This window comes from Chiloscyllium plagiosum, chromosome 26, assembly GCF_004010195.1.
Source record: "Chiloscyllium plagiosum isolate BGI_BamShark_2017 chromosome 26, ASM401019v2, whole genome shotgun sequence".
Taxonomy (NCBI): domain Eukaryota; kingdom Metazoa; phylum Chordata; class Chondrichthyes; order Orectolobiformes; family Hemiscylliidae; genus Chiloscyllium; species Chiloscyllium plagiosum.
The window spans coordinates 30,219,067-30,243,730 of record NC_057735.1 but is presented as its reverse complement, the minus strand read 5'-3'; the positions used below and the strand labels follow the sequence as shown (position 1 = coordinate 30,243,730).

Genomic DNA, 24,664 nt, shown 5'->3' with positions numbered 1-24,664 from the left:
AGCCATACGATCAAGCAGTATTTTCAAATCAGATATTCTGAATGAAAAGTTTGCATCAAAGAGTGATATGTTAATTAGACTAATATTATTAATAGAACTGAAATGCATTTCTTGCACAAATAGTGTTTTAATAAGTATGACTGGTTCATTTGCTGTGGATAACCTGATCTTAAATCATTGAAAATTGATTTAAAATTGAAAATGATTTAAAATGCCAACACAGAACTATTGGATAATTATAGTGGTGTATTTTATTTTTTGGAAACTTAAAACTGTTTTAAAAGATGTCTATTAACACCCTATTGATACTTAATTTTAAAAGAGAAGAGTCTTTGTAAGCTCATAAAATAATAAATGAGTGGAAATCATCAACAGTTATTAATTTGAGACAAGTTTTCCTCATGACGTATTTCAAACAGGCATAAAAGCAGGACTTGACCCCTTAACCTTTTACATTAGCTTAACTCATTTTGATGGATTACAGGTACAAGTAACATGATGTTAATGGTTGGGATCACACCAGTGAAATAAAAGTTGCCATTAAAAATCAGGAGTTGTCTGGAGGCATGTTTCTAATATATTTTTTATATTATAAGCAGAGGTTACCATATGCCATGAATAAACTGAGAAAATTAAATACCTGGACTGGATGGTTTGCAATTAGAATCCTCAAGGTACTGCATGAAGAAATTGTTAAGAAAGAAGTTAGTATTTTATGAGTTCTATAAACACAGGAGCTATATTAGCAACGGTTGCTTTTATAATGCAATCTAAACTGAGGAATGTACCTATATGTTAAATTGTATAAGAACTCTATTGAGTAATAATGCTTTGACTTTTGCATGTCCAGGATGTGCCTTGTTGCCTGCTGAAAATGCTTGAGGTACATATTATTGCTTTATTAATGATCTAAAAATTGAGAATTGCATGCACCTATATGCTCACAATGAGTTGAGGCTTCACTGACAGCACAAACCTATGTTACTCCTTAGAAGAGGATTGAAAAAATGTCTGAATAATAAAAAGCTTGTAAAAAAAATTATCAGCAATTTAGAAGGAACGTAAGTATGCAACAAAATATAATTAAGTCAGGCTTCTAATTGAAGTAAAAATTCTAATACAATGGTCTTTGGTTTGCAAATTCCAATAGCTTTACCAATCATCTCACCCAAAATCAGAGAAAGTATCACAAAAGTTTTACAGAGTTCAATTGCAAACCATTTCCAGCACAAGCTGACTCTTTGCAATCTTGTACACTAGTTCTTTAGTCGAATATAGCACGTTTCATATGACTGACCATGTAACCAAATCAAATTTATTAGTAAGGCAATTTTCCAACAATGTGATACACTTGGAGGCCTTTGGATCACTCTGCCTCAGAAAGTGGAGACAGGGTCAGTGAATATTTTTAAGGCGGAATAGAGAGATTTTTGTACGGCAATGAAATTTTTTGGAGCAGCTGAAAATGCGGAATCCATGTCAGCCATGATCTCACTGAATAGCGAGACAGGCTTGATGGGCTGAATGGCCTACACTTGTTTTTATTTTGTATGTTCTCATGTTTATATGATGGTAAAGCCTTCAAGGAGGTACTCAACATTTACCATTTTTAGGCACAAGAGCACTAATGGCACTTAAATAGAAATGTCTAGAAAATAGGAAGTGGACTAAGCCATTGAGCCCTTCAAGCTTGGGTGATCATTCATCTCAATAGACTGTTCCTGCTTCTCCCCCATATCCTTTGATCCCTTTAGCCCCAGTAACATATCCAACTCCTTTTTGAACTGATTCAACATTTTGGCATTGACTGCTTTCTGAGGTAGTGAATTCCATACTCTTCGACACACACTGGGTGAAGAAATTTCTCCTCATCTCAGTCCTAAATATTCTACGAACAATTCTTAGGTTGTAACCCCTAGTTCTGAACTCCCCTTGTCATTGGGAACATCCTTCCTGTATCTATCCTGTCTAAAACAAAGAATTACGGATTCTGAAAATTGTTGGAAAAAGTGTGCAGGTCTGGCAGCATTTGTGAAGAGAAAGCAAAGTTAACATTTCAGGTCCAGTGACCCTTCTTCAGAACTGATTGTAGCCAGCAAAAAGTTGGTATATATGATAAAGATAGTGTGGGGGGGGGGGGGGAATGAGTAAATGACAGATGGAGATGGAGCCCAGAGAGTGATGGCAGAACAATAGTTGAGCAAACAAAGGAATGTAGCTGCTAATTTGGACAATTAGTGGCTGACAATTTGTTGTCTGTGGTAGCAGCTCATGCGATGACAAAGCCTGGTATGTGGGGTTGGGGTAAGGACATGGAAGATAGTGCTTAGGCCCTAAAATTATTGAACTCGATATTGAGTCCAGAAGGCGAAAGGGTCTCCAAGCAGAAAATAAGGTTCTATTCTTCCAGCTTGCACTGAGCGTCACTGGGTCGCTGCAGCAACTTGAAAACAGGTAACATGGTGATGTGTTGAAGTGGCACACAGCTGGAAGCTAACAGTAATTTCTACGAACAAAAATTTGTGGTTATTTCTGTATTGTTCTCCCTTTTCAGGACTTGGTTGATACTTGATGAAACGTTGACTTTTGCTTAAAACCCTCAGATTTGAGCCTTCTCCTGTTCAGGCATCTTGCAGATCCCCAATTTATTTCATACCACCATTGGAAGCCAAGTCTTCAGTCTTTTGTCTCATTAATCATTCTTCAGAACCTCCCTCTTTGAACAGGCATTTGATCACTTATCCCAATGGCTCTTTATTATGACACGGTCCTAAATTTTTATCTGTGAAACCTATATATGGCATAAATGCAAGTTCTGTTGTTGTTGAAATCTGTAGAACTCTGACACTGAGATTTCCACAGGGGTACAGGGAGAGAACAGGCTGATAATTTGTGAAGTAAAGATTTGATATTAGTAAAATTGGGCTCTCAAATGTGTACTCTTCTTTTCTCTGGCTACTGGCTGCCCTGTCCTGCATCCCTTCCTCTTGTGCAACCAGCTCATCCTGGGGAGCAAACTTTCTCTCGCTCATTATCTTCAGCTTCTAGAAACAGCAAGCCTTTCTTCATTGCACTGTCACACAGAATGTATAATCTGGTGTCATCTGACTTCTGATACAGAAAGTAGCAAACTAAAATGGAATATTACCTCAGTGTACAAAGTTTAGGTTTTCTGATGCAACACATTTTACTGTAAACATCAAAATCACATTTTACATCAAAGCATTCATTAAAACCTTTTTTTTAAATGACAGTATAATGCTACATCTTTAAGAGTAATAATAGTCACAATCTTTAGATTTAGATAAATAGGCTAGAGAAAGAAACAGTGCACACAGAAACAGGTTGGTATTGTTAACATGACTACTTAATAATCCATGCATAGACTTACCATTTATTATATCACACTTTTGTTTTACTTTTCTACATGTATCTGATTCCCTGAGGTAAATTCAGTGCAATTTTCCTGCTGTTCTGTTTTAGGGAATTCATTAATCCAAGATAAAAACACAATGCAACAATATAATTTTTCTATCTTTATTATTGATCTCTTTCCATGCTCTTTTTTCATTCCCATTTGTTTAATTGCTCACTTTCATTCCCAATCTCTTTTATCATGATTTGATCACCCCTTCATTTATTCTCCATCAGACAACCATTTGTTTCTCTTTGATTATTGAAACCTCATCTTTTGCTTTCCTATTCTGTGGCCCTTTGCCATGTTCACCCAACCTACTCGAAATTATATCCAACCAATTGGAAGATCAATAATTTCACATTGCTTTGTGATATAGTGTTGACATCCTTAAGTTATGTTTTAAAAATTGAACATATTGTTTGTTACTACATTTGTGGAAATGAAATAAGTAAATGAAATTTCTGAAAAAAGAACAGGCTTTGATAATTTGCTTCCCTTATTTGAGCTCATCCCTCTGGATTGTGTGTAAGCATAATAGGTAATGTAATCCCAACCATTAACATCATGAGTATCCAAACCTCTTCCCATAAATTGATTACTGATTCTCTTAAGTCACATTGATATTTTTATAGAAGTAAAATATGATATTATCTAACCTTTTATTAACCAATCTGATAGGTCAAGGGTCAGCTTTTGAATTTTCAATTTCTGATTCATTGTCCTTTTGTTTTCCACGCCTGCATGAGATGTGGGCATACCAGGCCGGACTAGCATTCATTGCCCATCACTAATTGCCCTTGAATAGGGTGACTTGTTATGTTCCAGAAGGCCATTAACAATCAACCACCTTATTATGGATTTGGAGTCACTTTGGGCAGAAAGTAAGAATGGCAGCTTTCCTTCTGAAATGAACTTATTGAACCAGATTATTTTTACATGACAATTGACAAAGGTCACATGATTGTCATTAGGCTAGCTGTTAACTCCAGATCTTTAGTGAATTAAAATTTCCCCTTCTGCCATGGTGGGATTTGAATCCATGTCCCCAGAATATTTGTCTGTGATTCTGAATCACAATATAATGACATTATGATTACACCTCGAATTCTCCAATTTTTTTTTGTATTTTGATTTCACTCCTTTTTACCATAATTAGATTTTCCATTATGACTGTCACAATATCTTTTCATGTTGTGAACATGAGAGCCTATCTGGAGCATTGAGTATATGATTTACATAGAATCATAGAATACCTGATAGAGGCCATTTGGCCAATCTAGTCTGCACTGGCCCTCAAAAGAACATCCCACCACATCCCCCGGTTAGGTCCAAGGCAGTCAATAGGTTTTTGATGTACAAATTACAGGTCAGGAATGTACCCTAATTTTAACATGTTTTGTTATGGAAAAGTGATTTCTGTTAAGGACATAATTTTTTGGGGAACTCAGAGGAAGAGCTAAAATAGGAATAGCTTTATACTGCTACATCCCCTATTCAGAGAAGCATCAAGATTCCTATTGGGATAATTAATTAAGTTCTTTGAAGATGCTGTACAAATGCATAAACTTTTGCTTGTTTATTTTTTAAAACAAGAATAGTTTATGTTATGTTTGATTATAAAAATAAGTTATTATAATCTGGAAGGCATTGTCTTAAAGGATGACAGAAACAGCGTTAGTAATGATTTCTCAAGGAAACTTGGATAAATATCTTGAAGGGAAAAATATTTCATAGTACTATGGGGAAACAACAGGGGAGTGGGGCTAGTGAGATAGCTCAAGCAAAAAAATCAGTGTAGGCATTAAAGGTTAAAGGGCTTTCTTCAGTGTGAAACTATTGTACATCAGGCATTTTGCACACACAGACACTGATCTACCAAAAGATAAACACAACACCCTTAAATGGTTTGAGGATATCATTATCCCTCTGTACCAGTGGAGAAAGTAGACTAGAGATTCCAGCAGAGGGAAATGCAGTCAAGAAGAGTATGTCTGTTTTAGTTTGATGACAAGGAGCTCAAAGTATCCATTCACCAAGTGGAGTAAAGATGCATGTGTAATATGTTGCAGGGGAACATTCTCACTTTAAGTGCCTAGTCCTGTAAAGTAACAGTCAATTCCATCACAAGCAACTATCGTCAGCAAGGTGGAATATTTCTGAGCATAAAATAGTAAAAGTAGCACTGTCTGTCCGAAAACTGCTGAGTTCATGTCCAGTTTTGAAGAATACCTGCTCCAATATATCGCGTACTTGCACATTATTTACTGAACACTAAATGATCCTGATAAGAGTAAGTACCCTACAGCAGTTACTATTCCACTGAATATCTTGTATTGTCTTTGATATTCTTTGACAGACTGCTCTAGGTAGTTGGGAAATTAAAAAAGTTGGTTACTCTTCCAATTAAGATAAATATTAATTCAGACGCAAAAAAAAACCCAAGTGAAGGCATACCCTAAATGTAACCCCATATCCTGCAAAATATTTTCTGTTCAAAATCCTAATAATTAATAGGTGATTATCTTCTGCAGTCTTGTGCTGAAAGGTCTAATCCACTGAAAGGTTATTGCACAAAACAGATGGGATAGAAATGCAAACAGCAACTCACAACTTACTTGAAATAGGAAATCCTTATGAGCAAATAGAGCTGTAGAATGGATATCTGTTTGTTAATGTCCCCAAACCATTAAACTGGGTGTGTGGGTCAGGAGAAGCCAGTAGTTTAGCAGCTAAAGAACAGATAGCCACGTTGCCGAGCATTGTTTGTGCCTCAGCTACACTGCCTGGGAATCTGACCAGAAAACTTACGGTTGTAGAAGGTTTCAGCCATAGCAGAATCATCAGAGGATTCACTTGAAAGATATCCTATGTAGTTAGCCAAATGTAAAAATGAATCCACCAGCTGAATCTTTGCTGATGGGGATGAACATGATTTGCAATCAGACTACCATGGCACACTCAATTTCTAGTACCTCTGCAGTAGAGCTTTCTGTGGTACATATCAAAAGCATGGGCTATTCATGCTCAGAAAAAATACAATTCTGTTTTAGGGGACTTGGTCGTAAATGCATTGGTATGTTCAATTCAACCAGCTGGGCTGAGGCTATGCTTCACAGTCCTCCTTTCCTCTCGACGGTCTACTTCCAGTCACATGCTGACGCAATCCCCAGTAGTTAGAGTACCAGCAAAATAATATGAGTTAAACCGAAAAGTTTAAAAATGTACCTGACAAAATAGCGATGTTTTATCTCCCAGCTTTATGATGAGAATATGTTCTAATCATTGAGACCGCTGTTCAATGGAATGAATGTCATTTGTAACATTGGGACATTGGAGAATTGTGACTGGAGGGGGTTACTCCTTGTCTCCAGTATTAGGGCTGTTATCTGGTATATTGTCAATTATTACATAAGTAATTACTTTGGTTAATGCTTCAAATGTAGTTGGTAATATTTACACTTTTGGTACTTAGTCTTGTTAATTAATCAATGGAAAAAATGATAATGCATACTGAAATGAAGAATGGCTTTTAAACTTGCTGTGTAATCTAAAGGTACATGTTCAACTACATCAGCAATGCCTAATTATCCTTTGCAATTCAAAAGCTTTCTAACTAGCTTCAGCCATATTAGAGTATTCCAACCTCACCTTTAATGTTAAAGAAAATCCAACTTGGGTTTTTCTAAACTTCAGCATGGGAAAACCCAGTTGCTAGTCATAGAATCATAGAGATGTACAACACGGAAACAGACCCTTCAGTCCAACCCATCCATGCCGACCAAATATCCCAACATAATCTAATCCCATTTGCCAGCACCCAGCCCATATCCCTCCAAACACTTCCTATTCATATACACACCCAAATGCCTTTTAAATGTTGCAATTGTATCAGACTCCACCACTTCCTCTGGCAGCTCATTCCACACACGTACCACCCTCTGCATGAACACAGTTGCCCCTTAGGTCTCTTTTATATTTTTCCCCTCTCACCCTAACCTATGCCCTCTAGTTCTGGACTCCCCCACCCCAGGGAAAATACTTTGTCTATTTATCCTCATTATCCTCTATCCTATCCTCATTATATTATTAAACCTCTATAAGGTCACCCCTCAGCCACTGATGCTCCAGGAAAAACAGTCCTAGCCTATTCAGCCTCTCCCTGTAGCTCAAATCTTCCAACCCTGGCAACATCCTTGGAAATCTTTTCTGAACCCTTTCAAGTTTCACAACATCTTTCCGATAGGAAGGAGACCAGAATTTCACGCAATATTCCAACAGTGGCCTAACCAATGTCCTGTACAGCCACAACATGACCTCTCAACTCCTCAATAAAGGAAAGCATACCAAACGCCTTCTTCACTATCCTATCTACCTGCGACTCCACTTTCAAGGAGCTATGAACCTGCACTCCAAGGTCTCTTTGTTCAGCAACACTCCAGTTCTGTATCCAAATAGCTAGTTCTCCCTGTATTCTGTGAGATCTAACTTTGCTAATCAGTCTGTTGAATGCCTTACTGAAGTCCATATAGATCACATCTACCACTCATCAATCCTCTTTGTTACTTCTTCAAAAAACTCAATCAAGTTTGTGAGACATGATTTTCCACGCACTATTCCTAATCAGTCCTTGCCTTTCTAAATACGTGTACATCCTGTCCCTCAGGATTCCCTCCAACAACTTGCCCACCACTGCAGTCAGGCTCATTGGTCTATAGTTCCCTGGCTTATCCTTACCACCCTTCTTAAATAGTGGCACCAAGTTTGCCAACTGCCAGACCTCCTGTGAGAGAAAGTTGCCCCTCAGCTGCCTTTTAAATCTTTCCCCTTTCTCACCTTAAATCTATGCCCTCTAGTTTTGAACTCCCATACCATAGAGAAAAGATGTTTGCAATTAACCTGATCTATGCCCCTCATGATTTTATAGATTTCTATAAGGTCAACTCTCAATCTCTTATGCACACTGAGAAGAAGTCCCAGCTTATCAAGCCTCTGTTTGATGCACATTTGTGGATGTTGGGGGTGAGTGGGTGGGAAAAGAGGGGCCCTGCCTGCTCGAGAAAATGAGGCATTGCTTCAACCTGTCGCCCTTCACTTGAAAAGCAAAGCTTTGCAGTTTTCCATCAAGACTCCTGTGCAGGATGTACTTCCATGTACATAACCACCACTACCCCTCAACCCTCCACCACTAAACCCTCCCCTCCAACATTCCCAGGTAACCACCACATTCACAGTTCCACTCCCTCATTAAAACTACTCACTCCAATCACTGGAATAAAACTGACCAGTATTAATGGGGTCCAATAGTGCGTAGTTCACATAGTCTCATTCTTTCTTTCAATGAATAGTGTTAAAGGTACATTAGCAATGTAATAAGCACTCAACTGAGTCCTTTTATACAATTAAGGCATTGTTCTTGTAAACTTTCTATTGGTTCTACAAGTGGCTTTATCACAGTGCAAGTTGCTCATTTCCATGGCAAGAGATGCCCCAGAAAACATCCTTTTAGATTTGGTGTCCATGAGGTTCCTAACAAGGACTGTGTACCTGCACCTCAGAGGGGCACTTGGTCATTAGGGCAGCAGGCAAGTGTGCCCAGCTCTGTTGGGGTCAGGGGGAGATGGGAGAAACAGAAGGAAAAGTGAGAAGAGCCCCCCACTGCCATCAACATTTTCTCTATCACCCTCATTGTCCACCTGCAAGTCTCTGCTTTCTGAGAATGCTTTAGGTCCATGCCAGTTGGCATTGTGCAAGTTAGCAGCTCGAGCATGCAGGCCATTGGTAAGCATGTGCATGCATTAAGTGATCTGCTGCAGCTTATTCTCCCTAAAGTAGGCCACTCTATCAATGGAGACAGTCATAACTACACATACCTGAGATATCAAGGCTATCATGTCACAGCTGGACTGCTGCACTTTCTGTGAAACAGTGTACACTGTCTCGAGGTATTCAAATAGAATCTAACACATTTCCTGTAGCTGCTGCCTGAGCATCTGAGCTTCACCCTTTATATCCAGTTGAGCTGAGCTTAAAGAGTGCTGCACCCTCTGTAATGGCTCTCTCAATTGCTGTCCTCAACTCCAGGGTAGGCTTCAGCTTACGTGGAATATGTTGCTCATTGTGTCTGTCTCAGAGATTGGAATTGCTGTGAATCTTTGAACACGTGGAGGACATGCAGGAATCATGTGGCATGGAACTTCAGAGTGTTACTCTTCATCTGAGGACTCCTGAGGTTCATCCCTCAGCTCTTCTTTCAGATCTAGCAATGCAGCTGGGAGGTGAACAACATGCAGTACTGTTGACTGTATGTGTCCTTGGGCTCTACATTAGCATAGGGCAGATCATTACATTTCATGCTTAGGATACATTGATTCACCGCGAGAGCAAATGAGAATGTGATATCTAATATTCAGGGCCAACCTTATCCCTCTGTCATTAGTGGCCTGTAATTCTGGCAGCTTACAAGTATACTCCTCTATCACAGTCTAACACACATCCTTGGCATTGTGGTTCCTCTCTTCTCCTTCAGTGACAAAAAGCAGAGAGTTAGGATTCAGATGGATGAGAATAGTTAAGGGCTGGGCTGTCCATGAACCATGTGGTGAATGTGATTGTTGTTTGTTGAGTTAGAGATTGAAGGAGGAAGCTGGAGAGAAGAGAACATTTGTGACAGCAAGGTGCTTTCACACATGTTGAATGTAGTGTGGGGAAAGGAAACATAGTTGAGACAGTGATAGCTACCTGCTGACAATTGCAGGACACTCAGTATCATTGACGGTAAACAATTTCCAGCACTTGGTCTATGTCCTAGGTACCATTCTTTAGCTGCTCACAATCACCTCCTTCTGACATCCATTGGGAATATATTTCTTTCATTGCATTTCTCTATTCAGTCTGTGAATTAAGGTCTATGCATCCTATCCATTATTTAAATCTTTAGATTGTATATCATTCATAACACCTCAGATAATAAAGTATCTCATGCCCATATATAGCAAGACCTAGGCACCATCCAGGCTTGGGCTGAAAAATGATAAGTTATGTTTGTGCTGTGCAAGTACCAGGCAATGATTATCTCAAACAAGAGTCAGTCTAGCCAGGTCCCTTGACCTTCAATGGCATTATTGTCACTGAATCTTCCCATTATCAACCCATCTTGAGGATTACCATTGACCAAAAACTGAACTGAGCCAACCTTCTTAAGAGTGAGGAAACAGGAGCAGGTCAGAGACTAAAACTCCGACAGGAAGTAACTCACCTCCTGACTCCAACAAAGCCTGTCCAATGTCCATAAGTCACAAGACTGGAGTCTGATGGAATACTCTTTTGTCTGGATGGGTTCCCTTTCAACACAACACAAGGTGACTACCACCATCCAGGATAAAGATATCTGTTTGATTGGCACCCCATCTAACAACTTCACCATTCACTCCCTCCATCATTGGCACACAGGAGCAGCATCAAGGAGCCGCTCAGCAACAACTTACTAATGTTCTTTAGGTAGCACATTTCAAACTCATCAACTCTGCAACCGAGAAGGACAAGGGCTGCTGATACATGCAAACACCACACCACCTACAACTTTGTTCCAAACCACACATCATTTTGGAACTATATTGCCATTCTTTTTGTGTCCCTGAGGTAAAATCCTGGAATTCCCACTCCAACAGGACAATGGGTGTACTTCCATCAAGTAAACAAATGGCTCAAGAAGGCAGATTTCCACCAGGCTAAGAGCAATTAAAAGATGGACAATAAATGCCTACCCAGCCAGTGACACTCCCCACCCCCACCACATCTCATGAAAAAAATAAAAGAAAAAACCCTGCTCTCACTATGATCCTCCATGGTTTGGTCAGCTGCATCAACACACCTATCCTCCCAGGTCAGCCTGGGAACCTAGAGGCTGGATAAAATTACTTATCCCTGCACACAAATTAATTAATCGGTATTCTGATTTCACACTAGTCACACTGATTGGGCAGAAGCTAAATTCCCAAGAATTTTCTCCAAACTGACGTATTACGTTGTAAATAATTATTGCACTCGATATTCCAATGGATGTCAGGACCCCTACACAAGGCACAAATGCAAATCACAAACCCACCTACATCAGAATCATATACAATGGCATGGAACTCCAGGACCTGGCATTCAAAGGGGAACTCTTTAAAATTTGCCATCCTCTTAACGCTGGTGGACAAGCTTTTGAATACTCCAGATCCAATCAGGATGGAGGACGTGGGCACAGCTGAGGCAGGCAGGCAATCATGAGAGTGCCTCTGTTCCTCACAGAAGCAAATAAAGAGGCCTGCAGCTTGTGGGATCATCAGGGATTAGCATTTCTTCACCGACTCGAGATCAAAATCCTGGACCCTCTCTTCCAAGAGCATTGTGGGTGTGCCTACATCACAGTTTAAACAAGGCAATTTACCACCATTTTCACAAGGAAGTTAGGAAAGGACAATATATGCTGGCGATGTCCACATGTCTTGTGAAATAATTTTAGCTGGAGTACATAGAACATGGAACATTATAGCACAGTTCAGGTCCTTCGGCCCTCGACGTTGCACCGACCTGCGAAATTAATCTGATGCCCATCGAACCTACATCATCCCATATTATCCAATATGTCCAATGCCCATTTAAATGCCTTTAAAGTCAGCGAGTCTACTACAGTTGCAGGCAGGCCATTCCATGCCCTTACTGCCCCCTGACTAAAGAATCTACTCCAATATCTGTCCTAAATCTATCTCTCCTCAATGTAAAGCCATGTCTCCCCGTGTTAACCTTCACCATCTGAGGAAAAGGCTCTCACTGTCCACCCTATCCAATCCTCTGATTATCTTATATGTCTCGATTAAGTCACCTCTCAACCTTCTTCTCTCCAACGAAAACAGCGTCAGTTTCCTCATCCCTTACTCATAAGACCTTCCTTCCATACCAGGCAACATCCTAGTAAGTCTCCTTTGAACCCTTTCCAAAGCTTCCACATCCTTCCTATAATGCGGTGATCAGAACAGCACACAATACTCCAAATGCGGCCGCACCAGTATCTTGTACAGTTGAAGCATGACCTCCTGGCTCCGAAACGCAATCTTCCTACCAATAAATACCAACACACCATATGCCTTCTTATCAATCCTATCAACCTGGGTGTCAACTTTCAGGGCATAATTGTGGTATTTCATCCCCACAACCCCTGGGGAATGGAATCTGCTGTTTCAATATCTAGATGGCTTGCGTTATCACAAAGTCATTACTGGGGGATGAGAGGGGCACTCTAGTCGCTATAGCTGTTGCAAAATAGCCACTACAGTGGGGCATTTATTTGACCAATTGGCTGCCCACATCCATGAAGTTGAAAGCCAACTTGATTCATTGTCCATTACCAGGAAAATCCCCAAGAGACAGGAGTGCATCACAGGTTCATCCTGACATTTCTCCACCATTTAGCAGGCTCTTCCTCCTCTGCCTCCAACTCCATGGCAAATTTCAGCCCTATGTCTCAGTGTTTGTTTTTGTTAAACATTGCTATAATCATTCAACGTTTGAAAATAACTCACGTTTCCAAGGCCTTTCAGTGGAGAGACTGCCAATTAAAGGTTATTCCCACCACTAAAATAGACTGATTTCATACGAATGTATTAAACAATCACAAGCTAATATTTGTACATTAGAAATGTTAAGGCCTATATCACTTCAACCGTTAAAAAAAATGGTTTTACCTTGGGTTTCAAGACTTTCACATAGTTCAGTTTTGGCTTCGCCATTGGGTCGGAGATTTCCTTTCTGGGTAAACTTGTTGGACATTGCGGCCGCTGTCACTACAGCTTTTAGGCTGCGCTTGCGTCTCTGCACATTCTGTTCTGGGTGGAACAGGATGACATAAACCTTGGGCATATACAGCATGCCAAGCGACACAGAAGCACTCAGATTTATGGAAATTGTCAGAGTGGTAGTTTGAATATACATCTGGAAAATAGAATGAACAAAAATATACATTTTTCAGTAAACACTCTCCAATTGTATAAATGTATATTTTGCCTTGTATTTGATCTGTTTGGGCCATACATGCATATTTAACTAACCCTATATTGTACATTTCAAAAATATTTAATTGTCCCTAAAGCACTTTTGCACATCCTAATGCTGTGAGGTGCTATATGAATGCAAACCATTCTTTTATGAAATCATTATCTCTCCACCCTTCAGGCTCTCTGCCTGTATTCCTGATGAAGGGCTTTTTTGCCCGAAATGTTGATTTTACTGCTCCTCGGATGCTGCCTGAACTGCTGTGCTTTTCCAGCACCACTCTAATCTAGAATCTGGTTTCCAGCATCTGCAGTCCTTGTTTTTACCCACTTTTCTATAATATAATTGCCTCAGGTAATCTCCATTCTCATGTGAATCTAACCAGCCTTTTCCCTCCCTATGATGTTTGTGAGTGGCACGGTGGCTCAGTGGTTAGCACTGCTGCCTCACAGCACCAGAGACCCTGGTTCGATTCCAGCCTTGGGAGATTGTGTGGAGTTTGCACATCCACCCAGTGTCAGTGTCTGTGGGGATTTCCTCTGGGTGCTCTGGTTTCTTCCCACAATGCAAAGATGTGCATCTCAAGTGGATTGGCCATGCTAAATTGCACACAGTATTCAGGGATGTGTGGGATAGATGTATGAGTCAGGGGTAAATGTAGGGGAATGGGTTTGGGTGGAATACTGTTTGGAGGGGCGGTGTGGACTTGTTGGGCCAAAGGGCTGTTTCTCCACAGTAGGGATTCCAATTCTGATGATGTCAATCAATGTGCTACAAAGTATTCAGGGTGGTTTTACCTTGTACGGTATTTCAGTATTTTATTATGCTTCACAAAATAAATTTGTTATGAATTTATAAAGTCCACCTCAATTAAGGCTGGCAGTTTCAACTACCAGGAATTGTGAACCTGAATCTGTGATCACATGCTTGTGAATAGCACATCGTTAGGAGCAGACTACCGGGTGGGACTTACACTTATTTAGTTCATTTACTCTTGGATCAGTTTGCACTAAAACATAGCCAAGAGAAAGATAGCATTGAATTGTTTTGTTCATTGAAACAAATAGCTGGCATTTTAATTGCATTGTTACAGTGAATTGGCACATTACATTAAAGGGATGTGTCAATATAGATGCAGTCAGATATGTAAGGGGATATTTTGGAATATGTGGCATACATCCATTCCAATGAGAAAGCAAAATTCCAAGGGTTGGACCCACAGTCTATGGTTAACAAGAATGGTTAAGGATATTAACAAACTTAAATAAAAATCATACCACAATGCAAAGACATGTGGCAGTTAGAAGATTATTCAGCAAATAAAGAATATCAAAAATGACTAAAGAGAAACAGTTTTTTTTTCAGAATACTAGGGAAAGCTAGCTAGATTTTCTATAAATTTAAACAGAGTTATGGAAAATCCAAACAGATTCTACAATTACACTAAGATAAAAGGGTAACTAGGAAGAAATAGGGCCCCTTAAAGATCAGCAAGGCCACCTATGTGGGAGATGGAAGTCATTTTACTTGACAAAGGGGAGATGCTGTGAAAACTTGTGATTTCAAATAAACCTGTTGGGCTATAACCTAGCGTTATGTGATGTCTGACTATACAAGAAAGGTGGTAAGGAAAAGCCAGGGAACTGTAAACCTGTGAGCCTGACATTGGTGGTGGGCAAGTTGTTGGAGCGAATCCTGAGCGATAGGATTTACATGTATTTGGGAAGGCAAGGACTAATTAGGGGTAGTCAATGTGGCTTTTTTTCATGGGAAATGTGTCTCACTAACTTGATTGAGATTTTTGAAGAAGAAACAAAGAGGATTGATGAGGGCAGAGTGGTGGATGTGACCTATATACACTTCAGTAAGGCATTCAACACGTTTTCTCATGGTAGACTGCTTAGCAAGATTAGGTTACATGGAATACAGGGAGAACTAGCCATTTGGATACAGAACTGGCTTGAGGATGAAAGGCAGAGGTTGGATTTTTTTCAGACTGGAGGCCTATGACCAGCAGTATGTCACAAGGATCTGTGGTGGGTTTACTGGTTTCCGTCATTTATATAAATAATTTGGATGCAAACATAGGAGTTATAGTTAGTCAGTTCACAGGTGACAGCAAAATTTGAGGTGTAGCTGATAGCAAAGAAGGTTATCTCAGAGTACAATGGGACTTTGACCTGATGGGCCAATGGGCCAAGGAGTAGTAGATGGAGATTAATTTAGATAAATGTGAGATACTGCATTTTGGAAAGGCAAATCAAGGCAGGAGTTATAATAGTAAGGTCCGAAGTGGGGTGCTGCAGGTTATTGTTCCTTGAAAGTGGTAGATCAGATAGTGAAGAAGACATTTGGTATGGTTGCCTTCATTGGTCAGAGCATTGAGTAAAGGAGTTGGGAAGCTATGTTCTACTTCTAGAATACTTCATTCAATTCTGGTCTCCCTGCTATAGGAAGAATGTTGTGTAACTTGAAAGGGTTTGGAAATGATTTGTAAGGATGTTGCCAGGATTATAGAGTTTGAGTTACAGGGAGAGGCAGAATAGGCTGGGGGCATTTTCCCTGGAGCTTTGCAGGCTGAGGGGTGACCTTATAGAGGTTTATAAAATCATGAGAGGCATGGAAAGGGTAAATAGACAAGTTCTTTTCCCTGGGGTAGGGGAGTCCAAAACTAGAGTGTGTGGGTTTAAGGTGGGAGAGGACAGATTTAAAAGGGACCTAAGGGGCAACTTTTTCACATGGAGGATGGTGCATGTATGGAAGGAGCTGCCAGAGGAAGTGGTGGAGGCTGGTACAATTCCAACATTTAAAATCTTCTAGATGGGTATATGAATAGGAATGATTTGGAGGAATATGTACCAAGTTCTGGCAAATGGGACTAGATTTATTTAGGATATCTGGTTGGCATGGACAAGTGAACTGAAGGGTCTGTTTCCATGCTGTACATCTCTATAACTCATTGCCTCTAAGCATGCATTGGTCTCATAGGAAGTGCATCTACGGAATTAACAAAATAATGATAGGACAGGTAAATTGCACAGCTATTTTACATCAGTCTTTACTATAGAGCATGAAAGTTACATCTCAGAAGTAGTGAGAAATAGGAAAACGGAAGAGAGAGAAAAACACTCAGGAGCACCAGCTCTCAAATAATATCATATTATGAAGTTTAATTATACTTTTTATGTTTCAATTTTAACTTCTTTAACTCCAGTTTAATTAATTTGCACCTAATGACATTTTTACAGCAGATTTTCAATTTCTGTTTCCCTGGTTTTTGGGTAAAACTCCCCACCCAAGTGTCTAGCCACCCAGTTTAATTCTTCCAATAGCAGTGCCTTTAATTTTATCTAAATTGTCTCATCCTGCTCTATCAATGAATTAACACCAAAGATCGGCATTGCAGCATTTAAATGTTACAAACACAAACAGTTTCTGTTTGTTTTTAAACAAATTTCGAAAGCGACAATAGATTTTCCTCCATTTTAACTTTTCTGTTTGCCTGTAGGGATCTATCCCCACCTCCAAGTCCTAATTTTGGTGAAGGGGGATGAGTCAATTCCCCTGTTTTTAACCTTTGTAGATGCAACTTCTTTTAGCTTGCTGCTCTTTCACACTTAAAAGGATAATGTTAGTCAAAATCAAGGACCAAATACAAGGTTTCCTTGAAAGAGGATCATTTTTTTACTTCTTAACACTTACAAAAAAAGTAAAGTATAATATCAAACACACATGAAAATACTGGTGTAAAGATTATGAAGGAGAGAGCATCAAATACATTCAGGAATCAGCAGTTTAAAATGTCTTGAGAGGGGATCTGATTGAGACGTATAAGATTATGAAAGGATTGGACACTCTGGCAGTAGGAAACGTATTTTGGCCTACTCCTGCACCTATTGTCTATTGTCTATTGTCTTTCAAGCCCTTAAGGTGTTAGCTTTTAACCTGAGACCATGGTTTTTGGAAATTTACAGAAAGTTTTAAATTAAAAAGATTATGCAGATCTCAGTGACATGTTTCAGTAATTTTGATGACAGTAATTTTAGTGCAGACTGAATCTTATTTATTAATGGTTTTAAGAACTGGCATAACCTATTCAGGTGGCCATTGTGCTAACAGATACTAAAAATTAGATGATGATAATTGAAGTTTATAGATTTTCGAATCCCTACAGTGTGGAACAGGCCATTCAGCCCATCAAGTCCACACCAACCTTCCGAAGAGCACTCCACTGAGACCTACCCCCTCAACTTATCCCTGTAATGCCAGGTTTCCTATGGAAAACTCACCTAGCCTGCATGTCCCTGGACACGACGGGTAATTTAGTGTGGTCAAACCACTTAACATGTGACTTTCTTTAAAAAGTCATAACACCATTGAACAATTTCACACAGCACTATTTCTAAGAGAGAGCTTGGAAATGATTTGTAAGGATGTTGCCAGGATTGGAGAGTTTGAGCTACAGGGAGAGGCAAGTGATTGGCAACATGTTGGAAAGCACTTCTCCCTTGTTTTTCCTCCTATCTTTGGGAAGGTTTACCTCACTGTAGTCCCTCAGAACTTATAGCAGGAACTCCAGGTAAGACTAAGAGATCTGCAGATCAGTGTTTATAGATTCCCTCTCAATTCAAATAGTTGCTACAGAAATTCAAGTGTTGATTAGTCATTTATTTTAAAATCCAACCTTTGACAGAATTTTTTCTGTATCTCACACACTGTCCCAAAATTATCCATTTGCTTGGAGGTGGGATACATAATGTTTTTGCTTTTGCAAAGAGCAATTGGTGTTTGTGTTATTCAGGAAACAGATTCCAAATTTGAAAATGGTTCCATCACTGTGCCAGAGACTAAGCTGATAATATTTAATCCTGTATCCCCAAGGCTTGTGCAACAATTTCACCCTGATGACAAAATGAAGGCAAATTACAAATTGCCTCTATGTTTTTCTGTTCAAAACTTATACCATAGTGCGATAAAACACAGAAGGAATTACCCATCGCTCTGCAACTATCCCATCCATATCCCACTCTCTTGTCACAATCCTACATTTGATCCCAACTTTCTCTTCCATTCCCTTTTCAAAGTTATTACTGAATACCTCCCACTGAGTTTTGATACAGTGCTTTACCGAAATTTGGCATTTTATTCATCCATCAGGCTTTTGTGGAAATTATCCGTCCCTGGACAACATACAATGTTTTTGATGTAAACATTAAAGATAGATTTGGATTTACCTGAATTGATCTAAGGTATATCTACAGGACTTCATTTCACACATACACATCTCAGTGATTTATGCTGGTCACATTTTTTACAATACTCTGTTGGCTTGATACACAGAAAATATGTAGCTGCAGTATTTTGCATGGAATATCTAATTGACTTGCTGCAACAGAATGTGATCATCTATTTACAGGTCATGAACACTTCACCACCAATAGACACACTGTCAGTTACAGTTTTAAAAACTGATTCTTTTCATAACTGTTTGGAGCATACTGCAATAAGTGTTCAGCAAAACCTTATTTACTGTAACAATGGGCTAAATTTTACCAAAAGTCACCGAAGTGACAGTTTTATGGAGGCTCTCACTCTCTGAATTCTAGCAAGATTTCTCACATAGGTCTCTGCTGCTCATTCAGTAAGTTTACACTGTGCTTCCATGATGCCTCTCTGGAACTATTTTGTACTTGCCAGTGCTGAAACTTGTGGCATTCACAAAATGGGCATTATATTTAAACATCCGCTCTGCACTTCACCAAGTCTGACAGCCTCGTCTGAAGTAGCTATCCAGGTCAGTGGGGTGTCCAATCTCTGAAGGAACACGTAGCAGTGCCACAATAAAGTGAATGATCCTCTTCACTTTCCAAGGTAAATGCAACCATCTTCCCTCTGGTGCCTCACTCTGACTGTAACAGTGCCATTGCACCCATCTCCCATGGAAGCTTATGGTCTACCAATCTTAGTATTGCAAAAAGCATCTTCCCACAGTGGCTCTTACCCACTTCACCTCTATAAACTGGTAATCTTCCTGCCCTCTCTGCTTACTGCTTATTCACTCAAAGTACCTCACCATTGACAAAAGACCCGCTCTGACTGTCATTTCTGGCAACGGGATATACCGCTTGGTTGTCTGCCTGGACAAAAGGCAAGGCAGAGGTACTGTGAACATCCAGGTAAGTGCAAAATGAACGGACACTAATAAGGTAAGTTAACTGCCCTGAGATGCACTCACTATGTACTCATCCCACTGCAGGAGGTGAGTGCCTGTTTCTGTCTGCAGCAGCAACGTAATGAGGTGTCGGTGAGCTCCAAACTGAAGTGTATTAAAAGTGAATTCCAAATGTGCCCTGATGATATGGTAAGGCCGTTGCATGGCTGATTCCAACTTCCAGGGATTGAGGGTGCTGGTGGTCCCTGGTAATGAAGCATGCCCTGAGGTCTTGGGGAATTCTAACTAAGATGGATATCTTGTGAAGAGGCTGGTGAGTTAAACACACCAAATACCCCCTCAAATTGTGCTTTTGAGACTTGTCACCATCCAGTTTTCTCCACTGTAGGAGCAAATTACTGCAGATACTGCAATTTGTACTGAAAACCAAAAAAACACTGGAAATCACAGTGGGTCAGGCAGCATCCGTGGAGAGGAACGATATCTCATCTTCAGACTAGGCACTTTACAACCTTCTGGACTTAATAGTGAGTTCAACACCTTCAAATTCCCTTTCTTTTAGCTTTGTTTGTTGCATTCCTCTCTCCTCTCCTCTCTCCAGTGGGAATGTCCGTCCTGTCCAATTTGGTAGACAGACACAACATTGTTCTGCCATTCTTACATTCCAATCTTTTAATCTGCACTAAAAACATCCTTTCACTCCCAGCCCCTCATTTCTCCACACTTCACATCAACTCTGATGAAGAGACATCTGGACTCATAATGTTAGGTTGCTCTCTGTCCATGGATGCTGCCTGACCTGCTATGATGTCCAGCATTTGTTGCTTTCAGTACTTTTTTCCACTGCCTGGGAAAATGGGAAATTGCATTCAAATGAGTCGAGATTAGATATCAATAAGATGTTAATGAATCTAAGTCATCGTGTTGTTTAAATCTTGAGTGAAAAACCAGACCCTTTTCATTCTTGATGTCAAAGAATTTACTTGTTCAGATCTCACCACATTTTACCAATTGACTTGTCATTGTACACATTGTTCAAGACAGACTCTATGAAATACATCATTGAAATAACTACAGTTGGAACACAACAATGGTAATGCTCATTCGTTCTTGCTCTTCAAAACAGAGCATTAATCATAACAATGATTTAGGAATTCAAAAAACTAAATCCTAGGCATAATGGGATGTTCCTTGTGCAGTAGTTTGAGATTTAAACAAGATGTTTGCAGAGATTAAAGAACTATTTTCCTCTCCAACAATGCAAGATATGAAAAAAGTGTTGTGCCTAAATTTGAAACAAAAGATCATTATGACATTGTGAAATACTTTGTTTTATACACGTCCAAGCCTGTAATTAACTTTATTGAAATAAGTTACTGTGCAGTTATAAGTGTGTGAAATTATGCTTACTGTCAATGATAATTTACTTCAAAGAGGTGAAAATAATTCAAACTTAATAAAATAAAAACATGGGATGGAGTATTATGGGGTGGAATGGCATGGGCAATGATGAGAAATCAGCAAGATTTGCATGAAAATTCTAGTGGGCCTTTCTGAATGCCAGGGGGAGCTAGTTGCATTTTCCAAAAGAATTCCAGTCATCGAGAACAGATTTTCGTTAGCGATGAGGTGCCTATTAATAGGGATTATTTCTTATTGTTAGCCTTACCAACTCTCAATATCATTGCTTTATCATGCAATCTCTTATTGTAACGGCTGCCATGAGGAAACTAGACACTGAGAATTCTTGACATGAAAGTCCAAGTGGGTTGCTGGTCACCCCAACTTCATGCTTCCAGACCTCCATCATGGACACGCAGGCGCATGCTCCAAGGGCAGGGACTGCACTCACACAAAGTGCATGGACCTTGAGAGTGGTCACTTACCAGTCTCTTCGTATCACAATGGCACATTTCCGATCCACTTCAGCCATTCTGCACCTTGGGTGCAGCAGCAACTTTCATTGTAGTGCAGCTGCAAGGGCACAGACCGGGGATCGGACCAGGCTGGGTCTCAGGGCTACTCACTTGCTCCCTTCGCACTCATTCATCTCATACCAACATGGATGCTGACAGCATTGCTGCCTTGTTTTGTCTTGTTGTTCTTTGCTAACCTCACCAGAGCAACTACGGTGACTGTCTTCCCGCGCTGTTGACACAGACACAAAACCAAGAATCATGTCATGGTTGTCAGCAGTGCTCCATCAATTGAATAGAGAAACTCTTCATCTATGGGACCCAGCAGAGTAATAACCAATCAAGACAATCTAGCAAATAATGTTTTGTTTTGAAATTTTGCAGTTTAAGCCTGCTTTTTTATCTTTAAAGACCAGGAGATGGTTAAAAAAAGTTTTAAATTGTGAGATTTAAGCACAGCTTATCCATTCTTCTGGTGCATTTACATCTAATTCATCAATTTGGGACCTCTTGACTGTAAGTTGTGGTACTTATACAAGATAGAATGAGATCTATTTGAAGTGGGTGGCACGGTGGCACAGTAGTTAGCACTGCTGCCTCACAGCGCCAGAGACCCAGGCTCAATTCCCACCTCAGGCAACTGTCTATGTGGAGTTTGCGCGTTCTCCCTGTGTCTGCGTGTGTTTCCTCTGGGTGCTCCGGTTTCCTCCCACAGTCCAAAAATGTGCAGGTTAGGTGAATTGGCCATGCTAAATTGCTCGTAGTGTTAGGTGAAGGGTTAAATGTAGGGGAATGGGTCTGGGTGGGTTGCTGTTCGGAGAGTCGGTGTGAACTTGTTGGGCCGAAGGGCCTGTTTTCACACTGTAAGCAATCTAATCCAAAACTCAGGACTAATTTCAAGTTGATCTGGTAAGGTCAGATTTCCCACCTGTGAGATTCAAAACTTGTCTCAAAAATTGAAATTGTCAGGAATGATGGCAGGCTTTCTGCATCTGGGTCTCCCCCAGTTTTAACTCTGTCCTACATTGTCCATTTTCCCTCTGACAAACAATATTTTAAGCTTGCTGCACTAAAGTTCACCTGTCAATTTTTTTTCCACTTTGAAATTCTATCCAACCTATTACATGGTATACAGAAATTGCTGGAGAAACTCAGGAGGTCTGGCAGCAGCTGTGGAGAGAAAGCAGAGTTAATGTTTGGGTCCACTGACCCTTCTTCAGAATGTCAACTCTGCTTTCTCTCCACAGATACCGCGAGACCTGCTGAGTTTCTGTAGCAATTTCTGCTTTTATTTCAAGTTTCCAGCATCCATAGTTCTTTGTTCCACTTTATAGGATCTTGGTTGCTTTTCCTAGTTCTTTTTGACTCTCCTTGGGTCTCTTTAAGACACTTCTGTGCACTTATTTGATTCAACATGCCTCAATGCTCCTAGTTCATGAACTGATTAGTTTGAGTATGCACAAAGAAGTTTGACATTTCACATGCCTATATGGAGTTTCTCAGCATAATTTGCCCGGAAACAAGCACACTCGAGAAACTTTAAGTGCAAATAATAACAGCACAACTGGAGTTTCTGCAATCCTTTTCCTAGTTATAAAATAATGCAGGATTTGCAAAAAAGGGTTAAGGACTTGAGACAGGAAAACTGAACCAAAGCCGCAGAAGCAGAAGATGGGCTAAAATCTGCTATTCTCTTTGTTAGATTATTACGTTATTCAAAAAGAGCTAATTGTTATGTGAATCTCCAGGTGCTATATTTTACTGCTGTACAACCAACTCATGTTCCATGTAACAACTACACACCACTCGACTGAATCAAATCAATAAACACTTCGATTTAAGCAAATAATATATGCTTTGAAGATAACCATTTTGGATTTGAATCTCCACTTTAATAGGAAGAAAAACAGTTTCAGTGAACTTTAATAAAAACTTCATATAATTACATACCTTTCGGGGTCACTGACAAGGTTAGTGTAACTGCATAATTACACATAAGAACAATTAATTATAATGGTATAATTCTCATGAGGAATTTATTGTTACCATAATTGCCTGCTTTCCATATTTTCCCTGACGGAATGGATAATATCATAGTTGATATTTTCATGGTTGTTGTTTATCTTTGCATGAAGTACATTAATAGTGACATTTTTTCTGCAAATATAGTGATCCTTTTCTATTTAAGAAATGAAAGGCTTAGAGTGTCATTGCATTCATTTCTAAATGAAATTCATGGGTCTGATCAAAGGACACATAGATCACTGAAAAAAAATTAAATAACATCAGCTTTGCTTCAATGATATTTGCAGCTGTGATCAGCAGAGTGGAAACCCCAAAATTGAGCATGTATTTCACAAATGCACTATATCAGAAATATTAGACATTCTTAAAAAATGGTTTGAACCAGCTTATTTCCTTTCTTGTACCATTGTATTTGAAGTCATTTGTATGACTTGCATTCAACTGTGTAATTCTTACTTTTGTACAGATAAGCATAATGTCGCATGAGGAGTAGCCTCTTTATGACGAAGTGAACAATATGTTGTTCCAGTTTCTTTTTCCACAGCAAAAAAATCTTACAGCAATTTGAGCAATTAGAAAAAGACAACATAAATTTGTAAAAGCAGGTCATATGGAACAAATCTAATTGAAGGTTTTGAGAAAATAACTCAAATAACAGATATGAGAATATCCATGAATATAACTTATAGACTTCCAGCAGATATTGAACAGAATTCCACCAAAGTGTTTGTTAGCTAAATTTGGGATTCATGTAATGCAATGAAAGTTATAGATCTATTTAGGATCAGTTAGATAGTAGAAATTATGGACAAAAAACCCCCCAAATAACTGAAGATGCTGAAAAGCACAAACAAAACTAAAATTGTTGAAAGAACTCAGCAGGTTTGTCAGCATCTGTGAAGAGACAGCAGAGTTAACATTTCAAATCCAGTGAAGGATCTGAAGGGTTCTCTCTCCAGATGCTGCTAGACCTGCTGAGTTCTTCCAACAATTTATGTTTTTGTTTGAGACAATGGGATTGTACTCAAATTGGAAGTAGGTGACTAGTGTGTCCCACTAAGACCCGTATGGAGTCAGACTCACTGTGTGAGAGAAACCATT

General features: G+C 39.6%; 1 protein-coding gene across 7 annotated transcripts in view; it reads right to left on the bottom strand.

Annotated features, from left to right (window-relative positions):
• The window catches only part of LOC122563223 (metabotropic glutamate receptor 4-like), a 1,211,357-nt gene that overhangs the window by 47,650 nt on the left and 1,139,043 nt on the right, over positions 1 to 24,664 (bottom strand). For 4 of the 7 annotated variants that reach the window (XM_043716802.1, XM_043716806.1, XM_043716801.1 and 1 more), the window contains exon 10: positions 13,144 to 13,390. The exons of 1 other annotated variant lie outside the window; for it this stretch is intronic. In XM_043716802.1, the coding sequence (XP_043572737.1) occupies positions 13,144 to 13,390 (247 nt within the window). Of the gene's footprint in view, positions 1 to 640; positions 678 to 13,143; positions 13,391 to 24,664 lie in introns of all 7 variants that reach the window. 2 more of the 7 variants (XR_006315533.1, XM_043716804.1) reach the window with 1 other exon arrangement.